This window comes from Podarcis bocagei (assembly GCF_964188305.1).
Source record: "Podarcis bocagei genome assembly, chromosome: 4".
In the NCBI taxonomy this organism is placed as follows: domain Eukaryota; kingdom Metazoa; phylum Chordata; class Lepidosauria; order Squamata; family Lacertidae; genus Podarcis; species Podarcis bocagei.
In genome coordinates, this window is record NC_138128.1 from 84,082,124 (window position 1) to 84,098,123 (window position 16,000).

Sequence of the window (16,000 nt, forward strand, 5' to 3'; positions counted from 1 at the left end):
CAAAAAGTTTTGGGCTTTCACTGACCAGAGTTCATCTACTCCGTTATTTTACGTATTTAGTACTTTTGACTCAACATTTTGTTTCTAATAGAATTGTAGAGTTGGGAGGGACCCAAGGGCCATCTTGTCCACCCCCCTGCAATGCAGAAATATCAACTAAAGCATCCATGACAGATAGTCATCCAACCTCTACTTAAAAACCTCCAAGGAAGGAGAGTCCACAACCTGGTAAGGGAGACCATTCCACTAGTAGATATGAGTCAGAACCTCACAATCAGAGGTCAAATGTGATTCCCACCCTCTTATTGTTCCCAGAATGTGATATTGAGAGATATATTGCCGCTATAGAAGGAGGTACTATTCACCAGGCAGAGTTAATAAAACAGGTTGCTTATTTTTAAGTGTATGTCTTCAGGTTCTGTACCCGCACATAGTAACTTCCTCCTTTGCTCCTCATATCTTTAATTTGCCTAATCATTTTTTAAAATAATGTGCAAAGAAACATTTCCGTGAAGGTCAATGCCTCACAACAGCACCGGATTTAGGGAAGTGCAGTTCTCCTAACAACTGTCAGTAGGCTTAACAACCCAAGAGTCTTTGGGGGAATCTTGTGATTGTTCAAAGTGATATAATCCTGCTTTAAATGTATAGTGCAGATGGGTCCCATGTCTTAAAACACAGACCCTGCCCAGGTTATGGCACACCAAGTCAAACACAGCCCACTAGCAATGTATGGCAAGCAATCCAGAGCCTTATAACTCTAATTTTGCTGCCTGGACCTCAAAAACAGAAGAGTTGTCAAGGACTTGGCAAGCCACTATGAATGACTGGTAGATTGTGCCTGGCTTGGAAGCTCCAGCTGGTCAGACTTTATGTAACATGTGAATGGCCATGCAAGTGTATACAGTGGTACCTCGGGTTAAGAAATTAATTCGTTCTGGAGGTTCATTCATAACCTGAAACTGTTCTTAACCTGAAGCACCACTTTAGCTAATGGGGCCTCCTGCTGCCCCTGCGCCGCTGCTGCACAAATTCTATTCTCATCCTGAAGCAAAGTTCTTAACCCAAGGTAATATTTCTGGGTTAGCGGAGTCTGTAACCTCAAGCGTATGTAACCTGAAGCGTATGTAACCCGAGGTACCACTGTATAACAGTCCACATACACATTAGTAAGTGAGGACAACATAATATGAAATAAATGACCCTTCAATACTAGTATGCTCTTTTCTCTGTTCAGTAACTTCACAACACAAAAGTGATGAAGATATATCTAACTTTGTTTCACAGAGTCAGTGGGCCAGTGCCAATTGGCAGGGACAGAGGAATATTTCAAGAAACATTTGTTGAGCGTTGACAAGTTGTAAGAGGAGATCCACCAAACCAATACTCTCGTGACTGAAGCAGGACTGGAAAAGACGTGTGGTTTTCCCAGATTAAACTGTGCATGTAATTAAAGCCTGTGTTATGAAGATGGCAGTTCAGAAGTACCGCCAATTGATTTCTGAGCTAAAATACAGAGCGAGGCAATTATTGTACTTGGCATCATGCTAATCCATTTAACCGAGAGCCCAATAACAGGAAACCATTGTTACACAATATGTAACTCAGATTGGGGCGACTGTAACATGATCTTAAAAGCTTCTCTAGCTCTCAGAAGTCAATATACTCCTTGCAAAAAAGGAAGGGTCAGCAAAACGGAGCTGTTACAGACCTTGCTTAAACCTAAAGAAAATGGCCTCATAGACAATGCACTGAGACAATAAAATTAAAGGATGAACTCCAGCTAAATAAAGTAATGGTCCTCCAGTGGAAAGGCAAAATACAATTAGCATTCACATGCTTATTTTAAGATCAATATTTTTTCCTGCTGATTTGCTGAAGAGGCTTTTATGAAGTTTAAGCAGAGTTCATTGTTAAATACTCTTTACCTACAGAGGATATGGTAGGCCATATTAATTCCTGTTTCTTTTGGAGATCAATAATGAGTTTGCTGATTTGTATAAAGTGCTTAGGGATGCAGCAAATGCAATGGGAAGTTGTCCCCTACCATTCCACGCAGCGTGCTCAAAGAACCAGTAGCCTCCGCCTCCACAGTTCAGAAAAACCATGATGGTGAGAGAAAATCTGAAAGGGGAAAAGAGTTAATGGGTCAGGAAACCAGGTGAAAAATTGCTGGTTTGGGGCAGTGACACTGTCGTACCTAAAGTTTGGAAATCAGACTAAAAATCAGATTGACTAAACAACTTAGAATGATAACATTCTTCTCTGCAAATGGGTAAGTTTGTGTTAAATAATTTAAAGAAAGACTCTTAGCATGCATTAAAAGAAAACAACAACAGGTAATCTATATATATTTTTACCACAGCAAGACAAAGGAATCTTAGCATGCTATTTTTCTATGTGCAGAAAGGATTGCTTCTCCCACCTATATCTCTGTTGGAAGCACATTCATAAGTCCAGCCCTAAAAATGCAGTCTGAAATGGTATAGCCTGGAAAAGATTTTGCCATTTGACAGGAGGTTACCACCTTACTGAATCTAAGCAGGTCTGTACTGTAGGTCTGGTCAGTGCTTGGATGGGTGAGTGCCTAGGAACCACATGTATGTTGCCTGAGGTTCGCTGGGATATAAATAAACCCACTGCATATGTAGATTGTCTTAGAAATATGTGTATACCTCACTACCCAACTGCAACTAAGCAATGGACCATTTGCCCACCTTAAAATTCTATTTAAACCAAGCAAATCAGGAAGAATACTCAACAAACAGGACACCTGGAGCAGCTCTTAAAAATACTTCTGTCCACACCTTAACCACAAGTTGCTGAGACTAAAATGTCAGGGCAGAATCAGTAGCTTTATCAGACCAGGTGGAATGCAATTGACCCCAGATCCATGCTGAATTGTAGCATCACCCTTTGGCCATCCGCAGTGGAGGTGCATAATGAGGCCGGTAGCTCCCTCTTCCAGAAAACTACCATGTAGCGGTTAGGAGCCATATGTTTGGGTCTTGTTGACCAACTTCCGGGGCCGAGTCTGCTTGTGCCTTCCAGGCTTTCTAGAGAGACACCTATGCTTCATTCAAGTTTGTGAAATTGCACGTCCATTATTACTCTCATGAAGGTGCTGCACTAGGTTGCATGGCCAGCTTCAGGTTCTTGAACCTTCAAAAAGACACAGATCATACAGCAACCAAGGGCTGTTGTAACAAAATATTCGTATAAACAAAACATTCAGGTCATAGTGAGCAGCAGCTTCCTCTGGTCCTAGATAAGGAGAGTTACGGAAATTGATAATTTGGCTCATTTTGTTTTGTAGGGAGCCATCAGCAGCTGCTGTTTTAGCCTAACCATACAAAAATATATTGCTTTTGGCATCATTTATTTTTTTTAAAGGAGACAGAGGAGATTAATTAGTTTCAGTTTAATGAATACTTTTCATGCTTGCCCTTGGGATGACAATGCACTTAGGTGCTAATAGAGAGAGCATTTTAGGAGGAGGAGGAGGAGGAGGAGGAGGAGGAGGAGGAGGAGGAGGAAGAAGAAGAAGAAGAAGAAGAAGAAGAAGAAGAAGAAGAAGAAGAAGAAGAAGAAGAAGAAGAAGAAGAAGGTGGTAGAGAGGGACACTGTTTTTGGTGTTGGTTTTGAACAATGGGAAAAATACTATTCAAACAGCTGGTTATTAAATATTCCACATTTTTCTCAATTTGAAATTGTAACCGAAAATATGACAGTGCATCATTTCAACTGTGCAAGTTGCTGATGCTCTTTCTAGTCTTCCCATGTTCCGTCACCCCCAGCACTGTGCAGGTGTTATGGTGGTTCAGGAGCACAACCATTATGCATTTTCTTTTACTTAACAGCTCTTGCAGGAAATGGAAGGTTATATTACAGATCAATGAGTGGGAAAACAGAATATGACAACCTGAGGTCAGAAGCAGAAGGATAGATGGCATTAATTAATTCTTGCACTTGCTAGAAAAGCTATGAGAGATGCCTCATGCAGCCACCACAGCTGACTCCTGAAGGATAGACTATTCTATCCATTTCTATACTCTTATTTTTCTGCCTAATATGCAAAATTTTGAAAAACAGAGCGCCTCTTAACTTGCTTTTTTAGTTATTTGAAAATATGCCATACCATGTTTTTACAGAAATATCCAGCAAATCAGTTTTTAGTGTTAGATACATTTGGAATTTTATTCTTATTTTTGCCTAACAAAGGAGACCCAATATGGCAGTTTATTAATCATATATAAATTTTAAAAGAAATATCTGCATCAACACATGCCTTTATGCATATTTGTATTTGTTGTTAAAAAGAACTCTGCCACATTGCCCTCAGGGCAGCTTGCACTATCAGAAGTATACTATAATAATAAAACCTCCTTTAATAAAATGAAGAACAATAACAGCTAAAATCATCAACTTCAGCCATCCTCTTAAATTTTCAATACAGATGTAGCTGTATTTAAAGAGAAGAGGAAATGCTTAATACCTAGCAATGGATTTGGACATCTACACAAAACTGTTTTCCCATTGGTAAGATTTCATGTGAAAATATTGCTGCTTCATATTATTAAAAGAAAGTAACCCTGCAAGACTTCTTGTAAAGTTTAAATTTGTCCAACACTTCATAACAGTTTGTCCTGTCCCATTTGCAATGGGTCTATAAATCTTATTATTAAAATATTATTCAAAGTCTTTACTAAAACCTAGTGGGAGGCAAAATAAAGGAAAGTGGTGGTCATACTAGATATTTATTTTTTAGTAATACATTCATTTTGTATTCAGTAGTGCGTACATATACAGTAAGACATATGGTAATACATATATCTTTCAGTTACACAGAGATCTTATAGATCTCATGTGTACATCTGTTACTAGGTTCATTTTATTCATTTCTTTTTTCCTTTTGGATGGCAGGCCAACTATGGAGTGAAGTAGCCATCCAATTAAAATTCAGGAACCGTTTTCCTGATTGTCTGGTCCCATTTAACCTTGAAACCCTTAAGCAACAAATACTGAGAACTGGAATTAAGCCAAAACTTGGTCTTCTCGTAACCAGCTGCTTCTTATAACATGGTGCTCATTTTCCAGACTATTCTGAGTCTGAATTACTTAATGATAGGCCCTTTTTTTGGGTGCTTTGCAGGCAGTATTGGGTTCTTTGTGGTATTTTACCTACCCTTTGCGTAGGGGGTGGCTCGTAAGTTGTGGCAGTAAAGGATGGCTGTCATTTAACCCAGTAAGAAAAGTCCTGGAGCAACAGGTGTGATTTAGCTCCATGAAATAGCATCAGCAGTTGCTATGATGCAGATAGCAGAATGCACCACTGACTCAAGCTTGTTTAAACTTTCCCATGAAATCTTCATTGGACAGATTAATATAAATTAAATTTGGTGCATCTTTTTTTGAAAACTGAAAATGTCAAGGATACCAGCAAGAAGAAATTAAGATGAGCATTCATTCAAGTTGTTGCAGAAGCATTTAGTATTATTTATATTGTACCTTCAGTGTATATGTGGTGCTTTACTGAGCAACGAAAACTAAAGACAGGTCCCTGTCTTTAGCCACTTACCATTTTAAGTGGTATATTTCACTTCCGCAGATTCTCGGGCACAATGTTCCTCAAACTGTGGTCCACAGAACAGTAGGGATTTGCACCCGATTTATTTCTTCTGACAATGAAGATCAAGTCTGTTTTGACTGGGCTGGGGTTATCTAACAGAATAACACAGTGCTTCTGCAATCTACTATCTATTCCCTAAAAATGAATCAGTTAAAAGAACCTGCCTTAGTAGCCTTAGTAGCCTAGGGACCATGATACTCATAACATAGCCCTGGTTTTTGATAATGATGCTGGGAGTGAAGAAAATTAATTTATTAAGTGGTCCATCATCACTTACAGTAGTCCACGGGTGTGGGGCCAGTTAAGAACCATTGTTACCCATTCATCTGCTTGCCTCCTACATTTGTCCTCTTTCCTCTGTTACAGTGGGTTAAGTACTTAATTCGTTCTGGAGGTCCGTTCTTAACCTGAAACTGTTCTTAACCTGAAGCACCACTTTAGCTAATGGGGCCTCCCACTGCCTCCGCGCCACTGAAGCACGATTTCTGTTCTCAACCCGAGTTCTTAACCCGAGGTACTATTTCTGGGTTAGTGGAATCTGTAACCTGAAGCGTATGTAACCTGAAGTGTATGTAACCCAAGGTACCACTGTATATCCTACCTAACCCACTTCCTCATAATAAAGCTATTCTGTTTTTAGCCTTTTGACAGGCCATGGGCCTGCTACTGCTCATCTCATTTACCACAGTGGCCTGGTACGTGGCTACTGTCCGTTTACTCCAATAGCAAAGCGCACAACCGTTAAGAAGAGCCCAGCTGCATCAAAGACGCACCTAGTCGAATCCTTCAAACTGGACACGTGTGCAGTATTCCTTTCTAGCTCATGATCTGCAGCAATTGGTATTCAGAAGCACATTGCCTCTGATAATAGAAGCATTACATGGCCATCATGACTAGAAACCACTGGCAGCCTGATCTGCCATGAAGCTGTCTGGCTCCCCTCTAAAGCTGTCCAAGTTTGCAGCCATCACTGTCCACTGGGTGAAAAAGAACTTCTGTCTGTCCTGAATCCAACACCATTCAGCTTCAGTGGATGACCCCAAGTGCTAGCATTATGAGAGAGGGAGAAAAAAAATCTCTCCCCAACTACTGTCTCTAGGAAAGGTAAAGGTACCCCTGCCCATACGGGCCAGTCTTGACAGACTCTAGGGTTGTGCGCTCATCTCACTCTAGAGGCCGGGAGCCAGCGCTGTCCGCAGACACTTCCGGGTCACGTGGCCAGCGTGACAAGCTGCATCTGGCGAGCCAGCGCAGCACACGGAACGCCGTTTACCTTCCCGCTGGTAAGCGGTCCCTATTTATCTACTTGCACCCGGGGGTGCTTTCGAACTGCTAGGTTGGCAGGCGCTGGGACCGAGCGGCGGGAGCGCACCCCACCGCGGGGATTCGAACCGCCGACCTTTCGATCGGCAAGTCCTAGGCGCTGAGGCTTTCACCCACAGCGCCACCCGTGTACTGTCTCTACGTTGTGCTTTATTTTATACATCTCTGTTTAGGGAAGCTTTTAATATTTGATGCATTATTGTATTTTAATATTTTGTTGGAAGCCGCCCAGAATGGCTGGGGAAACCCAGCCAGTATCATCATCATCATCACCATCTCCCTCTTGTTCATTTCCCCCTAAACTAAAATGTAGCCTTTCCTTATAAGGGAGTTGCTCCAGCCCCATGATCATTTTCTTAAGCATTTCTTAACCATTTTCTTAACTATTTTCAGCCCTCTAATACCCTTTTCAAGGGGTAGCAACCAGAACTGTACACTGTGCTCCAAGAGCAATGCCACCATATATATATTTTTAATGGCTTTATGATATGATTCTTACATGATTTAAAGCAAGAAACCATACTAGCAACAACCCAACGCACCAAACATATTGCCTACCAATGGCAAACATAGAAAACCATTCATTTCCTCTTTTATTCATTTGTACTGACCGTATCTGTGGGTGCTTTGACACACTTTGTAATATTACTTTTCCTACATTCTAATTTTTCACATTGTTTCCTCTCTCTCTTGTGGGTTTTGCTTCAGCTTGCTCTGCAAACAAATTAGCACTTTTGTCTCATTTTCTAAGCCATTACATGCTTTTTATTATTCTTATTATAAAGAACTATTTTTGTGCTAGCCTGCTATCTCGTATGATCCACTGCTATCAGCTGTATTTCTAGGGAGCGTGTCTTTGCTAGCCCAGAAAACATAAGAATATTTGTACCACTTATCTTTCCACGCTAATGCTCAGGTACCAGAAGTGATTTATTAACCATTCGGATACAAGTATTTCTCAGGCTAGGTAACAGAAAGAAGAGACACTGATATTTTCCTTATCTGAATCCTGAAGGAAGCAGCAAAATATAGTGAGGGGAAAGTCTGCAGAAAAACTTCAGAGCTACTAGCCAGCACTAGCACTCATAAATAAGCATTGCAAAATAAGGATTGCATCAAAAAGATAGCCCTAGTCATCATTAATAGATCTGTTCACACGTCACACTGGACTCAGGTACAAATATTTCTCCACAAATATACAAGTGTTTGGTCAGTAATCCTAGGATCCCCAAATGAAACACACAAACATGTCCTGGTACTGCTATCAAGTGACAAACACAGCTAGTTTAATGTTGGGGTGGAAATGGGTAGGAAGAAACACTTTAGGAAGAAACACTTTTCCTTATGCGTTATTTAAGAGTAGTCAACATTTCAGATTTTGGCATGACTGGGACTGGATCCTGAGATCTCTGAACAGACCAAAAACCTTTTTTTTGAGATCTTCTTTCTCTTTTTACCGTTATATCTTTTCAAGAAATCCAACACAGCTTCATTGATTTCAGGTCAGTTAAATATCTTGAAACATAATGAGCAGAGAGTCAAAGAAGGCATGCTTGTCGTGGACCCTGTCTAAAAATTCGATAGAGTTATATGGTATGATCTAATTCTTAACTCTTTTGTGGGTCAATATGAATCCATGTGAAAATGCCATTAGAGACATTATTTTTAATCCCAGGAGAATGTGTTGCAATTTTCAGATTATATTGCAGGTTATTAAGCATTGCATTGGTGTGTTAAATGAACCTGTGTTTTTATAGGAACTTTTCATGGAGTATTTATAAGCTTGAGGTACAGGATCAACAATTTGAGGGGGAAATGCAAGTTTGGGAGTTAAAATATGAAGTGATGAGGGAATACAATTTGGTCATATAGCATTTCAGTCCATTAATTTCATCATTATACCATAACACTTCAGAAATTCTTCAGCTCCTCTACTCATTCACACCCTGTGTCTCTTTAACATAGATTTTTCCAATTAGGTCCATTAGTTGTCCTAGCAACAGAGGCAGAGGTTAAGTCATTTTCGAAAAGCGGTACAGCCCAAATAATGGTATTATACCAAATTCTTGCTGGTTTTTTGCCACCTTCCTTTCCATTCTGGTAGCAGCAGAGAAAATAAACAGAGATGGTCAAATTTACAATATTTAAATCAGTCCCCTCCTCAGAGATGCACACAGTAGCTTAATTGTTGCAGGTCACTTCTGATAGAAAAGGGAAAGATTAAATTTTAATACTGATATGGTTCAATGCACAGTGAACTAAGAGTTCTCCAATGAGGAGAGAAAACAATTGGGTAATTTCACAATAAGGTCATAAGCAATTCAGTTGTCTCCTAATTATTCACTTTATTCTAATGTCAAGGTATCAGTTAATGCCATGTGCCAATTAATACACTTTCAAGGTAGCCTCCGACAAAGAGGATTTTAATTGCTACCAAGTCCCAGTTTCAACTTGGAATCTCAGCTTAAAATTGTTTCAAAACTACTGATGTGTTTTCTGTGAAAGTATGCAAGAGCTTATGCTTCCAAATGACAAATATTTCACACCATTTTCAGAAAGGATCAGTTGGATTTCATTTTCACCACTTAGCAAGTTGAAGGCAGAAAATGATAATGTTTGTTGTTCTCGCCTCCTTTGCTCCATCAGCGTAACTTCTGACACCAGAGGTACCCAATGTGGTGCAGTCAGTAACTGCTGTGCCTCAGATAACCATCATGGATTGACTCCTGTTCTGTTTCCAGCCCATCTGACTGGAAGAAGACAGAAGAGGGACCAAGGGCAGGAAATAAAAGTTGATTCCCATTCCCGATTCCTTTCACAGAAGAGCAGGAAGTCACACATTTTATCTGTATCAGGGATAGAGATATCATGGGATGGCTCTGAGTGTAGGGCTATTACTGTGTTGATGATATTTTACAACATGACGAACTGAGAAGAGGATTGGATTAAAATATAAAGAAAACATCCGCTAAAGAAAAGCTTTCATGCCTCAGCTAACTGCAAACGATAATCACCGGAATATTTAATGTAAGTGAAAGTGTCAAAGTATGTCCATTTCATAAGTTACCGTACATATTACAAGCAAGGGGGTGGGGAATTAAGAGGAACTACAAAGCTTTTCTGAGTCTCAGAGCAAAACATCAACAGTATTTGCAAGCCATTTGGATATCTGAAATTTAAAAAGGGATATAATTAGGGGAATACCATACAATCTGTTCACAAAAGTAGTGTGTTTATCTATTAAATATAATGCTACTTCTGATCCTGATTATTTGCTTGACTGAATCACTTGCATTTTAGATTCTGTCGACATTCAACTCAATATACAATTGCCTCATTTTATAATGGATCGAATCTGCTCATGTCTTTTTAAACTTATGGAAGAGATTATTTTTAAATTGTATATTAGCTATGCACATAGGGTGAGCTGGATCATCCCTGTTTCCTCTTCCCCCCAAGAAGTTGTCTCAATTCCATGACATTGTCTAAACTATCATAACATTTTAAACCTCTTAATTCTAAAATGTTCATTTCAGCTCTATTTACACTCTTTTGAAAGGCTTGAAAGTCTCATTGAGCAGATGGAATCAGCAGCTTCTGGCTTCTGAACCGCTTGCTGCAGGAGACTGCTGGAAGCACTGAGGGAACAGTAAGGAAATACAGTCCTCTTCCTCAGACTATTGTTGCTGTTGCTGCCTCCCCAAGCTCACAGTAGCCACAGGAGAACAGTGTCCCTCAACCCTTTACTGGAAGTGTATTACTACCAAACATCAGGCATGCAAAACACAATATATTAGTGTCCAAAGAGAGCAAATGTTTCTCTTCACTTGGGCAAGTGCAACAATGGCAAATCTTAGCAACAAACTCACCAACAGTGCAATCAAATGGATATGGATAATATCTGAGAAGTCATCTCTCCCCCTGCATCCCTTCCTGGTCACTGAGTTCTGTGGATGAAGATCTGTTGATGGTGCCATATGTTTATCTGGGAAAGCACTGTGGTACCAGTTCTCTGCAGGCCCAACATGGGTGTTTTTTTGGTTGAAGACTGTTATTTGCTCCCAAGCCCTTCCAAATCAGTCTACTTTATTTCTGCAGTTTTAAATTCTTGTTGGTTCTCAGAATGTAGAAGTTTCCACTGTATGAAATAAATAAATGGGTACTCAGAAGTAAGTCCCATTTAATTCAATAAGACATACCCCCAATAAAGCAAGTATAAGTTTGTAGTTTAAATGGCTTTAGGCAAGCCATTCTCTCTGTCTCTGTCTTTCTCTGTCTGTCTCTCTCACACACCTGCAAACACAAAATAACCCCTAATGTAGTGATAATTGTACCAGTCTTAATTACATCGTAGTTGTAGGGATCGTGTATGTGAAGCTCTTTGAGTACTTAACAAATAATGCTATCTATTAAGAAAGACAGGGCCATCATATTTGAAACCATTAAAAAGTTCATAATGCATTCTGTCTTCCATTTTGCTTAGTTATTCCTGTTTGCTTAGTTATTCCTGTACTGTGTTGAGTATTTTAACCCCCGTTTATTTAACCCAATAAAAACAAAACTGACAAGCGATGAAGTTGTACAGTGTTTTTGATTAGGCACAACTTGAATTACATCTTGACACCTAGTGTGCTTGTATTGCTTGGAATATATAATATTGCAGTATTCTTGAACAACCACCCAGACACATGTGCTCTGATCAAAGAGCCGGTGTTTTACTGGCTCATAATTCACCAGAGAACATGATTTTAAAGAAGCACAAATGAAAAAGCCAATGAAATTGGCCACATCGAAGCTCCTAATGAGAAAAGCAATATGCTGCTATGAGATGAGACACAACAAACTATCAGTGCTATAAAAGGCAGGAAGGTGATGCCCTATGTACCAAAATTTACTAACATTTCAGTAGCAGAAGGATTAATAGCTCCCTGGGGAATTTTATATCATCAATGAGTCAAAGTAACAACAAAAGGCATAGTGGAGTGAATAATGCCTACTTCTTTGAATCAAGAGCACTTCTAATGGACTGTAGACATTTCCCCAAGACAAATGGGGTGTTCTAAAATTGAACTTCATCTTACACAAGCACTGTTAAATCAGTCCAATGGCACAACCTCAGGTGCTAAATAAGTCAGCCAGCCATACCTCCCAGTATAGCACTAGTACAGTGGCATATGGCAATGTGACCACACCAGCAAAACCTGGCATATGTAATATACACAGATTTACAAAACAGCAGAGTAAAGGGCAGGGGTAGACCCTTAAAGAAGAAAACACAGGGCATAAGGCAGTGAAAGTTATGCACACAAAAAATAAATCATTTTTGAGCATAACTTTTGAGCATGCTCACAATTTAGTTAGTTATCCAGCCAGTTATTTCAGACCTCAGACAAAGAAGATGACTTTTGCCATGAAGCTAGTAAATATACTTGGTTTTCAAATTGAAATTTATCCCCAGTTTGACAAAAGGTAAACTGGTGCAGCAAAGGATGTTTTTGATTATCTTCTATCCTGCACAAAACACTATCTTTGTTCTCCAAAAGGCAGGCACCCACCCCCTCTGTTTTCATTGTATGCCTGCTGCTCATTTCATGCAATTGCTCCTTTGGGAGGATAGGCCTGTTAATTGAAATGGGCCCCCCATGCTACAGTCAGCAGCTGGGTCTGATTGCTCTGTTCCAATAAATAACATGGCCATATTAATTCAGACAGAACAATTAACACCAGGCCAGACACTTTTGACTGTATATAGAAATTCCACGCTGAAATACTGGCTGTCATTGAAGATGAAATAAATTCAGCTAGAGCGTGATCCCTTCAAAATAATAACCTGTCCTTATTTCATACTGTCCTTTAACTCATTCACATAGGTGTCTTTTGTTGCAAATAGGCTTCATCACAATCTAAGTTGCAGCCATATCCGCTGATCATGTTGTGATTAAGAAATAATAAATTACATAATAAATTATCCACTCTTGTTCAACCATCAAACTCACAAAACCAAAAACACAAACCAAAAGTGCCTGAACTATTCATCCGAATAGACTGGGAGCTTTTGATATGTGTTTAACTCCAATGAGTAAGTCTTAAAAGCATTTTTAATAATTAACTCTTTGGAATACAAAGTTATATCTCATTGACTTCTTATCAAGTAAAACATAGGCCAAGAAACTTTTGTTACACTAGGAAAAGAGAAGGAAGAAGTCCGTGAAAAGGGAGGTCTGAAGAACGCAATGGAACCTAGAAAAGGAGGGTTGGAAGAAAAAGTGGCGCAGATGAATGACAGAAAGGAGAAAATGCCAGAAGTTAGACTCTGATAGGGGGAGGAAAACTGGCAGAGAGAATGGTTGGAGAGAAGAGGTTCTCACACACAGCTAGAAGCTGCAGTGATGAGGAAGGCTGGAGTTCACATACTGATCTGAAACAACCAGCCAAATCTTCAGCTTCAGACCATTATGAATGATCAGCTCTATAATCACCATCTCATTACATCTCTGTTGCAGCACAATTACTTAAAATAGTCTACGTCTGGAGCCTTTCCTTGATTGGTCCTTGCTCTCTCCTTGCAGAATTATTAACCTTTTGATTGGCACACAGTGTTTCTAGAGCACAATTACGTAAGACCTAGGAACAGCGATTGCTTGGAAGGCATGTGATAGGAATACCAAATGATAACCAACTATAAATAGAATTTAGTTATCTTAAATAGAATTTGGGGGGGTTCTCTCTTAAATGACATTTTATAATGTATAGCTTTTGTACCAAGATCAACTGGACCATAATAAGGGCTTATCTCCAGTAATAAGCAGTGTGGACATGACTTTTAAGAATCTGTGCACCGGAAAGACTTGGTGCATAGAAGGAATAATCAAAGGGATAACCTGAGAGATCACAGGGACTGAGGGAAAGAAAACTGAAGCTTTTAGGGGAGCAGCACCATAATCTTAGGCATCTATATTGTGCTACACTTGCAGCAGTGAAGCCTTTGACAATGATCAGCAGACAAAAGTACAGTACAGAATGTTGCTTGCCAGGAGAACTGCTCCTTGCTCCTGCCAGGGAAAAGCCAAAATGACCAGCAAAAAAATAAAATGAAACCAGACAACAGCAACTCCATCCCACGCTACAGGGCACCTTTCAGGATTCACACACCCTTCAGCTAATGAACACATCCCAAATGCTCAGTTGCCCATAAAACGGCCTGTATATGTAATACAGTGTTTGTGGCTGCTTTTGTATGACCTCCAAAACCCTCTTTCTTCCCTCAAACACAAATATTGGGGGGAAACTGACTGGGTTGATTGCTTGTGCAGATGCACAAGTTTGCGTCCATTGAATATATATGCTCTTGACCCTGAGCAGCTGTCACGACTCTGACACAGAGGAGGAGGAACCCAGCCTGGTCAGGACTGGCTGAGATGTGCCAGAGGATTACACCTTCAAGACTCTCCAGGAAAAGGATGAAGTTTCTGTGGGATAGCTTGGACTGATAGAAATAAAAGGCCTCAGTTGAGCTCTAGACCAAGCAAATTATCTGTTTGGAGCTGTCCAGGGTCCTGCAGCTCCTTCCTGAGTGTGCCACCCTCAGACATCCATCCAGATCCTGTGGACTCCCACTTGTGTCTATATCTAGCCTGTCATGCCCACGTCTGCTCAAAATACACTTTGTATTTATTTTAGACCAAGCTTCCGAAACATGAGTGATCCACAAAAGTATAATCGGGCAGCAGCCTTAGCTCTGCTATTAAAGCTATAATATAGAAATGGGAGATATTAATGATTATATTCTTCAGGGATTCAATATAAATTACATGTTTTCCTCTCATTAACAATGAGTGATTCCTATATCAATAAGCTGCAAAGCAGTTGCACAGAAAATTGTCAAACAAAAGGCCTAGCCATTCAGGATAGGAAATTACTACTTCTGCTTCATTTATAGAATTGCTCGTCTCTGTATATATGTCACTAATTGCACAGTGACCCATTTCCTGATTGCTATAAATGATGATTGTACAAGGCGTACCACAGGGGCATCATTAAATTAATAGGCCTAGTTATATCACTCCAAATATTTAACTGCTCTCAAGAACTAAAGTTTAACCACAATGAGGTGCCAGTTATAACACCAGACCATTTATGTTAGTGTTTGGGTAAATGCTGTCAATTGTGCTATGACAACACACAAATGGCTTTTATGGAGACACTTTACCCAATCAACATTTAGATCCAAATCTATGCATTATTCAGAATGAGGTGGTAGACTGTGATAGCAGAATCCTAGACTGTACGACTTAAAGATGCAGAAGGCAGGGGCGTTCATATTTTGCTCCCCCACATAAAAAGCTCCATGATGAAGAACACTGGCAAACTGGGGGAAACGCTACAGTAAACCTCTCTCTCCCCCTGTCATGTGGTAGTATTTTTGACATGCAGGTATTTTGTTTCATTTCCCCCCCCCCCCAAAAAAATGGGGCAAATTCACAGGGAGAGATGCACCCACTGATGTTTACACGTTCCATTATCTTGGGGTGAGAAGAGGTGCTTCAGATGTTACACTGGAAGCACACACACAACCATCAAACCCAGTCCTCCGAGTAATCTAATACATGCCTGCCCCCCAAAAAATTTCTTTATAGCTTTTTTCATCTACCAGGACCAGAACTTTACAAAAGGAAAATTGAGTTGCCCAGGCACACCTCTACCTGAAGCTAACCTTGGTAAACTGAAAAGGGTAAGTGGTTAGAGCAGCCCCCTACATATTACATATCTAAGAAGTGCCTATTGGATCAGGCCAATGCGCCATCTAGTCCAGCACCCTGTTCTTAAAAATTGGCCAAATGGATGCCTTTGGGAATCCTGCAAGCAGGACTTGAATACAGGAGCATTCAGGAGCAGAAGCATGTTCCATGGTGTACTCCACCAGGGGTAAAGCATATTAAAGGAAGACGGAGTTCAAGACTGAAGCTGTTGCAGAGGGAGATAACTAGAGACGTTTGTTAGTTAGTTAGTTAGTTAGTTAGTTAGTTAGTTAGTTATGTGCCACCCATC

The 16,000-nt window shown here is 40.1% G+C and overlaps 1 protein-coding gene across 4 annotated transcripts in view; it reads right to left on the reverse strand.

Annotated features, from left to right (window-relative positions):
• The window catches only part of LOC308585567 (heparan-alpha-glucosaminide N-acetyltransferase-like), a 191,531-nt gene that overhangs the window by 83,116 nt on the left and 92,415 nt on the right, over nucleotides 1-16,000 (reverse strand). For all 4 annotated transcript variants that reach the window (XM_081191315.1, XM_081191317.1, XM_081191316.1 and 1 more), the window contains one exon: nucleotides 2,048-2,124. In XM_081191315.1, the coding sequence (XP_081047441.1) occupies nucleotides 2,048-2,124 (77 nt within the window). The remainder of the gene's footprint in view (nucleotides 1-2,047; nucleotides 2,125-16,000) is intronic.